The sequence below is a fragment of the Bombina bombina genome, chromosome 6, assembly GCF_027579735.1.
Source record: "Bombina bombina isolate aBomBom1 chromosome 6, aBomBom1.pri, whole genome shotgun sequence".
Taxonomy (NCBI): Eukaryota; Metazoa; Chordata; class Amphibia; order Anura; family Bombinatoridae; genus Bombina; species Bombina bombina.
In genome coordinates this window covers 905,784,500-905,798,496 of record NC_069504.1, presented here as the reverse complement: position 1 = coordinate 905,798,496, position 13,997 = coordinate 905,784,500, and the positions used below count along the sequence as shown (strand labels likewise).

General features: G+C 38.3%; 1 protein-coding gene across 2 annotated transcripts in view; it reads right to left on the bottom strand.

Annotated features, from left to right (window-relative positions):
* Positions 1-13,997, bottom strand: part of DENND4A (DENN domain containing 4A) — an 858,339-nt gene that overhangs the window by 214,927 nt on the left and 629,415 nt on the right. For both annotated transcript variants that reach the window (XM_053718534.1, XM_053718535.1), the window contains exons 23-26: positions 2,184-2,388; positions 1,996-2,090; positions 1,249-1,424; positions 466-603 (exon numbers count right to left, since the gene is read on the bottom strand). In XM_053718534.1, the coding sequence (XP_053574509.1) occupies positions 466-603; positions 1,249-1,424; positions 1,996-2,090; positions 2,184-2,388 (614 nt within the window). The remainder of the gene's footprint in view (positions 1-465; positions 604-1,248; positions 1,425-1,995; positions 2,091-2,183; positions 2,389-13,997) is intronic.

The window sequence follows — 13,997 nt, the reverse complement described above, 5'->3', positions numbered from 1 at the left end:
TGATATCACAATTCTGAGACTGCATCCTGTCTCACACGGATGATGTACACCAGTCTGGCCATAAAAGGAAGTGCAGGAAATGAGCAGCATCACACAGTATGCACCAGAGTCAGCAAGAGAGGTGAGTAAAATGGCTGCCAGCAGCACATGGCAAACAAAACAGGGAAAAAACCCTGACAAATATAGACTTATAAGATGTAGATCTTAACCCCATAAATATTTTCTAAAACTATTTATGGCACTATAAAAATTATAGATCTCTATGTAGCTTTTTCCCCCATAAAATTATTTATGTATAGTTTAGAATATGCACTTTTAAATCTCACATACAAATTCTTTTAACAGCATCATTTACATAAACTATAAAAAAAACTAAAACGAACAACAACTATCTTTGACAACGATTTAAAGCCCAAAGACACACTAAAAACATATATTTTGCTAATCAAGCTTAAGCACATTTACCTGCAGGTTTTAAATTCTTTTGAGCTAGATTGAACAACAGGAAAAACAGGAGCCAAGATCCCTGATCTAGATGTTGCAGAGGAAATTATTGTTGAATGCTGCATGTTTTCTGTGGAAGGACTGGACTTTAGGAAGAACCTGTTGAAGATCATTTGTTACTGGTTATGAATTGTTTCAAAAGGAAGGATGCTTTTTTTTATACACTTTTAAGAAATAAGGATACCACTAACGTAAACTCTTCTGATTAAATAGAAAATACGAAACAGAATAACATACTGCAACAATTGTCCGATTTGTGCGAAACAGTATCTAAATGACACTTGGGGCTTCAATCCCCACTTCCCTTTATGTTCCCAGCAGCCAGGAACGGTAATCAGTGCTGCAAACAATGTCCTCTTTAGAATAGCCAGAAGTAGGAACATATGCTGTGATCATTGCATCAGCAATCGCTGTTCCAGGAAGTCTCCACTTATTCTTACAAACCCTGCCACAGTCAGCACGAGCACCATTACCAGATTATCTAAGCCCTGTCCCCAAACTAAATCTTTTATAATTATTTATGGTACACAAATGTTATTATATAAGAAATACTTCTGCTTTACAAACTGTAACCTGCAACACTATAGTGAATAGTGCCAGAAATCTACAGTGCATACTCCCAATATTAACCTTTTACTGTCAGAAGGTATTTTACTTGTGTCTCTTTATATCAATGTAGTGTTTAGATACCTCAAGCAATAGTTTTAAAAATAAAATAAAAGTGAATAGTGTTCTTGTTCCTACCGGCCAGGACGACGTAGGTCTCGGATTTCAATGTTTAGAGACGGTAAAAAGGGGTTACCACAGAAAGGACATGTGGTGTTGAGGTTTGAGTCGTCTGCTGTCCAGCCTGCCATTATCTCCTCATCATAAACAAGACAGTCACATGTTAAACAACGTGAACAGCTGGAGATCAGAACCTGCAGAGGAGATTGATGCAGTTATAAGCTAAGAAGAAAATTTACTTTAGTAGACGTCACATTTTCCCAAATGAAAGAGTTTTCCGTTAAAATTCACACAGAAACAACAATTAATGTGTTAGGGCATGTATTTTTTTTCATTAGAGACCTTATATAAATATGTAAAAAAATCCTTGCAGCTACAAAGCAGGACTGAGTCAATGATTAGCAAGGTCTCCACTTTTGATTGGCTGACCGGCCTTGCCCTGTTCATATGCTGCAAAGCTTGCAGCTCTCAAGCAGGACCATATAGTAACCTAGTCTCACAAATGCAAAAAAGTAAATGATCTAATGAATTAGAGCATTTCATTTTACATTTAAATGTCCCATTAATATGTGCTACAAAAGATTTGCTCAACTTGATATCAAAATAAAAAGATTCACACTATAATAAATTCTAACAAAGATTATAATTACAGACTATTACTAACTCCATCTACATTTGTAACTTTTCTATGTAGAGTTTATTCTGTAATGAATCAACATCTTTATAAAGTTGACACAAGAGCATCAGAAATCTATAATTACACACCTCCATAGCATAATTTTGAAAAATGCTGCTACTGCTAGAATTGGAAGGAGAGGGAAGCTCGGGTTTGTAGTTTAGCGAAACTCTGGAAGGTGAATCTGTGGAACAGAACAAGAAGACATTGATGTGTGTGAGATACTGTTACACATTATGGTTTTCCTGATTCTTACAAACCCACAATCAAATCTCACCACTGTTGTACAGCTGTCTGGATATACCATCTTGGGAAGTGTTGCTCTCCAGGCTGCTTCGACTTACTCCAATTGCTTTTGTTCTAGCAGTAATTTCATTCTCATTCATGGAGCCAACACCTTCAAAATCATCTTCATTTAAGGAATTTGATTCAGTGTCTACAGCACCACCAGAAGACATACTTGCTCGATCAAAGTTTTGATCCTGAAGCAGACAATACACATAGATATTAAGATAACTAGTTGTTTTGAGATGTAACATCAATTACACTTCTTATAATTTTTAGAAACAGTTTCTCTTTATAGCCCCAATGTTAAAAGCATTTTGACAATAGCGATATTTTAAAAAGGTATCAGTCTTGTAATTGAAATTATCTGTGAAATTATATAAAGGGCTGAAATCAGTGTTTGAAGGCAGTCCTGCCAAGAGGTGTTTAGTATTTTTCTCAGTGGGAGTCGATGCTTCTGACACTGGAGGAATTTTAAAAACAGCAACCACAAGTCAGAACATGCTGAGATCTGAGATGTCATTGCAGAAAATGCAGCATGTCAGCAGAAAGAACGGGACATTCAGGAACTGTTACCACTTTTGCTTTGCAGTCCTGCTCTTCAAACAGCGCTGTGTTCTGGCTGCACTGTCTAAGTTTATCTTACCACATCGCAGCCAGAGAGGGTAGTGTTGTTTGAAGAGGACAGTCAAATACAGAGTAGTATTGTAAAGCAGCAGTGCATTGATTGCAGACCAGAAAAGCTTAGGGAGAAACAGTCATCAAAGCTGTGACTCCTGAATGTAGGTTCTTGTGAGCAAAGCACCTTTTTATTACTACATGTTTTACCTTATAATTATGGGATGTTAGACCAAGAGCAAAGGAAACAAATGTATTCAAGAGATATTTAAAAAAAAAATCCTATTGTTCTCAACAGATAATTTGTAACACAGTTTTCAACTGTTTCAATTTATTGTTAAAAATAACATATTGTAATTGAGCTGGTGCTTTAGTGTAACTGCCTAATTTAAAATTGAATTTCATTTTAAATTGACCTTCAGAAACATTTTCACTATAAAAAAAATATAATTACAGAAAGTAAAAAAACTAAATTTATGCTTACCTGATAAAGTCTTTTCTTTCCTGGCATGGAGAGTACACAAATCCATTCAATTACTAGTGGTAATTCAACTCCTGTCCACTAGGAGGAGGCAAAGAACACCCCAGCAGAGCTGTTAAGTATCACTCCCACTTCCCATAAACCCCTAGTCATTCAGCCGAAGGAATATGGAAAAAAAGAGAACACAAGGGTAAAGAGGTGCCTGAGGTTTAAACAAAAAAAGCTGTCTTAAATCAATTAAAGGTAAGCATAAATTTTGTTTTCTTTCCAATGGCATGGAGAGTCCACAAATCCATTCATTTACTAGTGGGAACCAATACCCAAGAAGCTAGAGGACACAGAATGGAAAGGAGGGAGAACAAGACAGGCAGACCTAAACAGAAGGCACCACCGCTTAAAGAACTTTTCCCCCAAAAGAAGCCTCAGCTGAGGCAAAAAACAACGAAGTTGTAGAATTCGGAAAAAGTATGCAACGAAGACCAAGAGGCCCCTTTGTAGAGCTGAACCTCATTTTGAAAGGCCCAAGAAGAAGAGACAGCTCTAGTGGAATGAGCTGAAATTCTCTCAGGAGGCTGTTGTCCAGCTGTCTCAGAAGCCAACCAAATAACACTTCTTAACCAAAAAGACAGAGAAGAAGAAGTGGCCCTCTGGTCTTTACAATTACCAGAGAATACCACAAAAAAGGTCAGTAGATTGTTGAAAAACTCTAGTCGCCTACAGATAGAACTTTAAAGCACGCACAACATCCAGGTCATGCAACAGACGTTCCTTCTTAGGAGGAGGATTAGGACAAAACGAGGAATGACAAGTTCCTGATCGATATTGCGGTCCGACATCTCCTTAGTATGAAGGACCGCCTTATTCGCGTGATATAAGGTAAAGGGGATCACACTGCAGAGCCGAAAACTCGGAGACTCTACGAGCAGAAAAATAGCGAGAAGAAACAAACTTTCCAAGATAATATTTAATATCAACAGAGTGCATAGGTTTAAACGAAGCCTGCTGCAGAACCCTAAGAACAAGATTAGGTCTCCATGGAGAAGCAACAGTTAAAAACACAGGCCTGATTCTGACCAAGGCCTGAACAAAAGATTGAACATCTGGCAAGTCTGCAAGACATTTATTCAAAATAATCGACAAGGCAGGAATCTGACCCTTCAGAGCACTGCCTGACAAGCCTTTCTCCAGGCCTTCCACAAGAAAGGACAGGATGCGGGGAACTCTCACCCGACTCCAAGAGAAACCCCTAGATTCGCACCAAGCATGGTTTCACTGCTGGAAGATCATGCCTGACTAATCTAATTGATTTCTTTGACCATGTAACTAAAATAATAGAACAGGGAGGAGCCGTAGATGTTGCATATCTAGACTTTAGCAAAGCATTTGACACCGTCCCACACAACAAACTTATTCACAAAATGTATTGCCCTGGAATAGATGCTAAGATTGTTAAATGGGTAGAATGCTGGCTTAAAGATAGACGACAGAGGGTTTCAATTAATGGAGTACATTCAAATGAGGCATCAGTTACTAGTGGTGTTCCCCAAGGGTCAGTTCTTGGGCCTGTTTTGTTTAACATGTTCATAAGTGATATTGGAAGTGGGCTTAAGGGGAAGATTTGCTTGTTTGCTGATGATACAAACATTTGTAACAGGGTAGATGTTCCAGGAGGAGTTGATCAAATGAACTGTGATATTAATAAACTAGAGGACTGGTCAAATAAATGGGATCTGAAATGTAATATTACCAAGAGCAAAATTATGCATATAGGATCCAAAAACCCAAAGGCCAATTATAGTCTCAATGGTACATTACTGACTGTAATTAAAGAAGAAAGGGATTTGGGAATTATTATTTCAGATGATTTAAAATTTGGTACACAATGCCGCAGTGCAGCCAGCAAGGCCAGTCAAATGCTTGGTTGCATTGGAAGAGGTTTTAGTAGCAGAAATAGCAAGGTTCTTATGCCACTTTACAGATCATTAGTTAGACCAAATATGGAATACTGTGTACAGTTCTGGAGACCATATCTTCAGAAAGATATAAATAAACTAGAAGCTGTCCAAAGGAGGGCTACTAAAATGGTACATGGTCTAAAATATAAAACGTACAAAGAAAGACTCAGATCTAAATATGTATAGTTTAGAGGATAGAAGGGAAAGAGGCGACATGATAGAAACCTTCAAATATATGAAGGGACTTAATAAAATAGAAGCTGAAAGCATTTTTCACAAAAAAATAAATGCCAAAACAAAGGGTCACAATCTAAAGTTAGAGTGTAGTAGATTCAGGAGAAATTTGAGGAAGCATTTTTTTTTACAGAAAGGGTGGTGGATTCATGGAATAAACTTCCATTTGAGGTGGTAAACACAAAGACTGTAAAGGAATTCATAAATGCCTGGGACATGCATAAGGCTATCCTAAGGAAAAAGTAACATTTAATATGGGTAGACTTGATGGGCCTTTTTGGTTCTTATCTACAGTCAAATTCTATGTTTCTATGTTTATGCCATACCTTATGGTAATCCTGCGAATTACCAGCTTACAAGCCTGAAGCATGGTATCAATAACCCTGTCTAAAAAAAACCTTCTCTAGACAGGACTAGGTGTTCAATCTCAAAGCAGTCAGCTTCAGAGAATCTTGGATTGAATGCAGGAAAAGAACCCTTAAGAAAAAGGGCCTTCCTCACAGGCAATATCCACGGGAGAAAGGAATACATCTTCACCAGGTCAACAAACAAGACTGTGAGGGCATGCTGGAACAATTAGATCACTGAAGAATGCTCCTGTTAGATACGGGGTATCACCCGAGAAAGGAGTACGAAACGATGAGAATGGACCTCCGTCAAGAAAATTTTAAAGGAAATTGAGTCTAAGATCTATACCCTGCTAAACGAAAAGATGGTGCCTGAACCAACATATCGTCTAGGTACTTAGCCAACGTAATTCCTTGAACTCTGGCCACTGCTAGAAGAGCCCCTAGAACCTTCGTAAAGGGAACAGTGACTTGAAGGATAAAGAGCAAGTGCCTTGTGTGAAGCCTGAGTACGGAAATGGAATTACAACGTATACACACCCGGTCACGAGGTGCACCGTCTAAGCCAGCAAAAAAGGTGCGCCAGTCCAAAAGGACCGCGCAGTCTGATGATAAGGCCTATATGTTCCGAATAGCCCTGAGTCCAAGTAACATAATTTATGTAAGAACTTACCTGATAAATTAATTTCTTTCATATTGGCAAGAGTCCATGAGCTAGTGACATATGGGGTATACAATCCTACCAGGAGGGGCAAAGTTTCCCAAACCTCAAAATGCCTATAAATACACCCCTCACCACACCCACAATTCAGTTTAACGAATAGCCAAGCAGTGGGGTGATAAAGGAGTAGAAAGCATCAACAAAGGAAATTTGGAAATAATTGTGCTTTATACAAAAAATCATAACCACCATAAAAAGGGTGGGCCTCATGGACTCTTGCCAATATGAAAGAAATGAATTTATCAGGTAAGTTCTTACATAAATTATGTTTTCTTTCATGTAATTGGCAAGAGTCCATGAGCTAGTGACATATGGGATATCAATACCCAAGATGTGGAGTCTTCCACTCAAGAGTCACTAGAGAGGGAGGGAATAAAATAAAAACAGCCATATACAGCTGAAAAAACTAGTCCACAACCCAAAAAAATAAGTTTATTTCCATTTGAAAGAAAAAAACTTAAATCAAAAGCAGAAGAATCAAACTGAAAAAGCTGCCTGAAGAACTTTTCTACCAAAAACTGCTTCCGAAGAAGGAAATACATCAAAACGGTAGAATTTAGTAAATGTATGCAAAGAGGACCAAGTTGCTGCTTTGCAAATCTGATCAACTGAAGCTTCATTCTTAAAAGCCCACGAAGTGGAGACTGATCTAGTAGAATGAGCTGTAATTCTATGAGGCGGGGCTTGACCCGACTCCAAATAAGCTTGAAGAATCAAAAGCTTTAACCAAGAGGCCAAGGAAATAGCAGAGGCCTTCTGACCTTTCCTAGGAAAATATAACAAATAGACTAGAAGTCTTCCTGAAATCTTTAGTAGCTTCAACATAATATTTCAAAGCTCTCACCACATCCAAAGAATGTAAGGATCTTTCCAAAGGATTCTTAGGATTAGGAGACAAGGAAGGGACAACTATTTCTCTACTAATGTTGTTAGAAGTCACAACCTTAGTAAAAAATTCAAAAGAAGTACGCAAAACCGCCTTATCCTGATGAAAAATCAGAAAAGGAGATTCACAAGAAAGAGCAGATAGCTCAGAAACTCTTCTAGCAGAAGAGATGGCCAAAAGGAACAACACTTTCCAAGAAAGTAGTTTAATGCCCAAAGAATGCATAGGCTCAAATAGAGGAGCCTGTAAAGCCTTCAGAACCAAATTAAGACTCCAATGAGGAGAAATTGATTTAATGACAGGCTGAATACGAACTAAAGCCTGTACAAAACAGTGTATATCAGGAAGTATAGCAATCTGTCTGTGAAATAAAACAGAAAGAGCAGAGATTTGTCCTTTCAAGGAACTTGCAGACAAAACCTTATCCAAACCATCCTGAAGAAACTGTAAAATTCTAGGAATTCTAAAAGAATGCCAAGAAAATTTATGAGAACACCATGAAATGTAAGTCTTCCAAACTCTATAATAAATCTTTCTAGAGATAGATTTACAAGCTTGTAACATAGTATTAATCACTGAGTCAGAGAAACCTCTATGACTTAGAACTAAGCGTTCAATTTCCATACTTTCAAATTTAATGATTTGAGATCCTGATGGAAAAACGGACCTTGAGATAGTAGGTCTGGCCGTAACGAAAGTGGCCAAGGCGGGCAACTGGACATCCGAACCAGATACGCATACCAAAACCTGTGTGGCCATGCTGGCGCCACCAGCAACACAAATTATTGTTCCATGATGATTTTGGAAATCACTCTTGGAAGGAGAACTAGAGGCGGGAAGATGTAAGCAGGATGATAACGCCAAAGAAGTGTCAGCGCATCCACTGCTTCCGCCTGAACATCCCTGGACCTGGACAGGTATCTGGGAAGTTTCTTGTTTAGATGAGAGGCCATGAGATCTATCTCTGCAAGACCCCACATCTGAACAAACTGAGAAAACACATCTGGATAGAGGGACCACTCCCCTGGATGTAAAGTCTGGCGGCTGATATAATCCGCTTCCCAATTGTCTACACCTGGGATATGCACCGCAGAGATTAGACAGGAGCTGGATTCAGCCCAAACAAGTATTTGAGATACTTCTTTTATAGCTTGGGGACTGTGAGTCCCACCCTGATGATTGACATATGCCACTGTTGTATTATTGTCTGTCTGAAAACAAATGAACGGTTCTCTCTTTAACAGAGGCCAAAACTGAAGAGCTCTGAGAATTGCACGGAGTTCTAAAATATTTAATGGTAATCTCGCCTCTTGAGATTTCCAAACCCCTTGTGCTGTCAGAGATCCCCAAACAGCTCCCCAACCTGAGAGACTCACATCTGTTGTGATCACAGTCCAGGTTGGCCGAACAAAAGAAGCCCCTTGAACTAAACGATGGTGATCTATCCACCATGTCAGAGAGTGTCGTACATTGGGATTTAAGGATATTAATTGTGATATCTTTGTATAATCCCTGCATCATTGATTCAGCATACAAAGCTGAAGAGGTGTCATGTGAAAATGAGCAAAGGGGATCGCATCCGATGCTGCAGTCATGAGACCTAAAACTTCCATGCACATAGCCACTGAAGGGAATGACTGAGACTGAAGGTGCCGGCAGGCTGCAACCAATTTTAAACGTCTCTTGTCTGTTAGAGACAGAGTCATGGACACTGAATCTATCTGGAAGCCTAAAAAGGTGACCCTTGTCTGAGGAATCAAGAAACTCTTTGGTAAATTGATCCTCTAACCATGTTTCCGAAGAAACAACACTAGTTGATTTGTGTGAGATTCTGCAGAACGTAAAGACTGAGCTAGTACCAAGATATCGTCCAATAAGGAAACACTGCAATACCCTGTTCTCTGATTACTGAGAGTAGGGCACCCAGAACCTTTAAAAAGATTCTTGGAGCTGTTGCTATGCCAAATGGAAGAGCAACAAATTGGTAATGCTTGTCTAGAAAAGAGAATCTCAGAAACTGAAAGTGTTCTGGATGAATCGGAATATGAAGGTATGCATCCTGCAAGTCTATTGTGGACATATAATGTCCTTGCTGAACAAAAGGCAGAATAGTCCTTATGTAAGAGTACCAACTTTCAAGATGGTGACTATAACGATTCAAAATTTTCAGATCCAGAACTGGTCTGAATAAATTTTCCTTCTTTGGGACAAAGAATAGATTTGAATAAAACCCCAAACCTTGTTCCAGAAGAGGAACTGGCATGATTACACCTGAAGACTCCAGGTCTGAAACACACTTCAGGAAAGCCTGAGCTTTTACTGGATTTACTGGGATACGCGAGAGAAAAAATCTTCTCACAGGAGGTCTTACTCTGAATCCTATTCGATACCCTTGAGAGACAATGCTCTGAATCCATTGATTTTGAACAGATTTTATCCAAATATCCTTGAAAAACCTTAATCTGCCCCCTACCAGTTGAACTGGAATGAGGGCCGCACCTTCATGCGGACTTAGGGGCTGACTTTGGTTTCCTAAAAGGCTTGGATTTATTCCAATTTGAGGAAGGCTTCCAATTGGAGGCAGATTCCTTGGGGGAAGGATTTAATTTTTGTTCCTTATTCTGAGGAAAGGAACGAAAACAGTTAGAAGCCTTAGATTTACCCTTAGGTTTTTTTTATCCTGAGCAGAAAAACTCCCTTTCCCCCAGTAACAGTTGAAATAATAGAATCCAACTGGGACCCAAATAAATTATTACCTTGGAAAGAAACAGATAGTAATCTTAGAAATAGATGTCATATCAGCATTCCAGGATTTAAGCCACAAAGCTCTTCTAGCTAAAATAGCTAAAGACATGGATCTAACATCAATTTTGATATAAAAAAATAGCATCATAAATAAAATGATTAGCATATTGCAGTAAGCGAACAATGCTAGATAAGTCAGAATCCAATTCCTGTTGCGCTAAATTCTCCAACCATAAAGTTGATGCAGCCGCAACATCAGCCAAAGAAATTGCCGGTCTAAGAAGATGACCTGAATATAAATAGGCCTTCCTTAGATAAGATTCAAGCTTCCTATCTAAAGGATCCTTAAAGGAAGTACTATCTTCCATAGGAATAGTGGTACATTTAGCAAGAGTAGAAATAGCCCATCAACTCTGGGGATCTTTTCCCAAAACTCTATAGATTTTGCTGGTAAAGGATACAATTTTTTAAACCTTGAAGAAGGAATAAAAGAAGTACCTGGCTTATTCCATTCCTTTAGAAATCATATCAGAAATAGCCTCAGCAATAGGAAAAACCCCTGGAGAAACCACAGGAGGTTTAAAAACAGCATTTAAACGTTTATTAGACTGAATTTCAAGAGGACTGGTTACCTCAATATCTAAAGTAATTAACACTTCTTTTAATAAAGAACGCATATACTCAATTTTAAATAAATAAGTAGATTTGTTAGTGTCAATGTCTGAGGAAGGATCTTCTGAATCAGATAGATCCTCATCAGAAGAGGATAAATTATTATGTTGTTGCTCATTTGAAATTTCATCAACTAAATGAGAAGTTTTAAAAGACCTTTTACATTTATTTGAAGGTGGAAATGCAGACAAAGCCTTCAGAATAGAATCAGAAACAAATTCTTTAAAATTTACAGGTATATCATGCACATTAGAAGTTGAAGGAACTGCAACTGGCAATGTACTATTACTAATGGATACACTATCTGCATGTAAAAGTTTATCATGATAACTATTACAAATGACATTCGGCGAGATAATTTCTACAATTTTACAACAAATGCACTTAGCTTTGTTGAACCGATGTCACGCAGCAATGTTCCAGTAGAAGCTTCTGAGGCAGGATCATGTTGAGACATCTTGCAAAATGTAAGATAAAAAACAACATATAAAGCAACATTATCTATTTCCTTATATGACAGTTTCAGGAATGGGAAAAAATGCAAATAGCCTAGCCCTGTGATAGAAAAAAGCAAGAGGCAAACATCAATGGGGAATAGAAATAATAAAAGTTTGGCGCCAAGTATGATGCACAACGTAACTAAACTTTTTTGGCGCCAAAAAAATAACCGGAAATGACACACTCGCGTCACTAATGACGCAACAGTGTGAAAGGTCTCGGCGTCAAGTATGACGCCGGAAGTGACAAACTTGCGTCATAGACTTACTTTTCCGCAGCAAAAAAATTTTTGCGCCAAGAATGACGCAATAAAGTTTAACATTTGTCGCACCCGCGGGACTAATACCGCCCGCAATTTGTAAGAAGTAGTCAATTGAAAAAAAGACTAAGCCCCAGGTAAGAAATAAATGTCATATTTAAAAGATGTTTATATTCCCCAAATATGAAACTGACAGTCTGCAGAAGGAAATACATGAACCTGACTCATGGCAAATATAAGTACAATACATATATTTAGAACTTTATATAAATGCATAAAGTGCCAAACCATAGCTGAGGTGTCTTAAGAAATAAAAAACATAATTTATGTAAGAACTTACCTGATAAATTAATTTCTTTCATATTAGCAAGAGTCCATGAGCTAGTGACGTATGGGATATACATTCCTACCAGGAGGGGCAAAGTTTCCCAAACCTTAAAATGCCTATAAATACACCCCTCACCACACCCACAATTCAGTTTAACGAATAGCCAAGAAGTGGGGTGATAAGAAAGGAGCGAAAGCATCAAAAAAATAAGGAATTTGAATAATTGTGCTTTATACAAAAAATCATAACCACCACAAAAAGGGTGGGCCTCATGGACTCTTGCTAATATGAAAGAAATGAATTTATCAGGTAAGTTCCTACATAAATTATGTTTTCTTTCATGTAATTAGCAAGAGTCCATGAGCTAGTGACGTATGGGATAGCAAATACCCAAGATGTGGAACTTCCACGCAAGAGTCACTAGAGAGGGAGGGATAAAATAAAGACAGCCAATTCCGCTGAAAAATTAATCCACTACCCAAATCAAAAAAGTTTCAATTTTTATAATGAAAAAAAATGAAATTATAAGCAGAAGAATCAAACTGAAACAGCTGCCTGAAGTACCATTCTACCAAAACTGCTTCTAAAGAAGAGAAAACATCAAAATGGTAGAACATAGTAAAAGTATGCAAAGAAGACCAAGTCATTGCTTTGCAAATCTGATCAACAGAAGCTTCATTCTTAAAAAGCCCAGGAAGTAGAAACTTACCTAGTAGAATGAGCCATAATCCTCTGAGGCGGGAATCCACCCGACTCCAAATAAGCATGATGAATCAAAAGTTTAAGCAAGATGCCAAATAAATGGCAGAAGCCTTTTGACCTTCCTAAAACCAGAAAAGATAAAAAATAGACTAGAAGTCTATCTGAAATCTGAATAGCTTCAACATAGAATTTCAAAAACACTTACCATAGCCAAAGAAAGTAAGAATCTCACCAAAGAAGTCTTAGGAAAACAATAATTCCTCCCTAATGTTTGTTAGAATTTACAACTTTAGGTAAGAATTGAAATGAGGACAGCAAAAACCACCTTATCCTGATGAAAAAAATCAGAAAAAACATAATTTATGCTTACCTGATAAATTTATTTATCTTGTAGTGTGTTCAGTCCACGGGTCATCCATTACTTATGGGATATATTCTCCTTCCCAACAGGAAGTTGCAAGAGGATCACCCAAGCAGAGCTGCTATATAGCTCCTCCCCTCACATGTCATATCCAGTCATTCGACCGAAACAAGACAAGAAAGGAGAAACTATAAGGTGCAGTGGTGACTGGAGTTATAATTTTAAAATTTAGAACCTGCCTTAAAAAGACAGGGCGGGCCGTGGACTGAACACAATACAAGAGAAATAAATTTATCAGGTAAGCATAAATTATGTTTTCTCTTGTTAAGTGTGTTCAGTCCACGGGTCATCCATTACTTATGGGATACCCATACCAAAGCTAAGTACACGGATGAAGGGAGGGACAAGGCAGGAACATTAAACAGAAGGAACCACTGCCTGTAGAACCTTTCTCCCAAAACCAGCCTCCGAAGAAGCGAAAGTGTCAAATTTGTAAAATTTGGAAAAAGTATGAAGTGAAGACCAAGTTGCAGCCTTGCAAATCTGTTCAACAGAGGCCTCATTCTTAAAGGCCCAGGTGGAAGCCACAGCTCTAGTGGAATGAGCTGTAATTCTTTCAGGAGGCTGCTGTCCAGCAGTCTCATAGGCTAAACGTATTATGCTACGAAGCCAAAAAGAGAGAGAGGTAGCCGAAGCCTTTTGACCTCTCCTCTGTCCAGAGTAAACGACAAACAGAGAAGAAGTTTGTCTAAAATCTTTAGTTGCCTGTAAGTAGAACTTCAGAGCACGGACCACGTCCAGATTATGCAAAAGATGTTCCTTCTTTGAAGAAGGATTAGGACATAATGATGGAACAACAATCTCTTGATTGATATTCCTGTTAGAAACAACCTTAGGTAAAAACCCAGGTTTAGTACGCAGTACTACCTTGTCTGAATGAAAGATCAGATAAGGAGAATCACAATGTAAGGCAGATAACTCAGAGACTCTTCGAGCCGA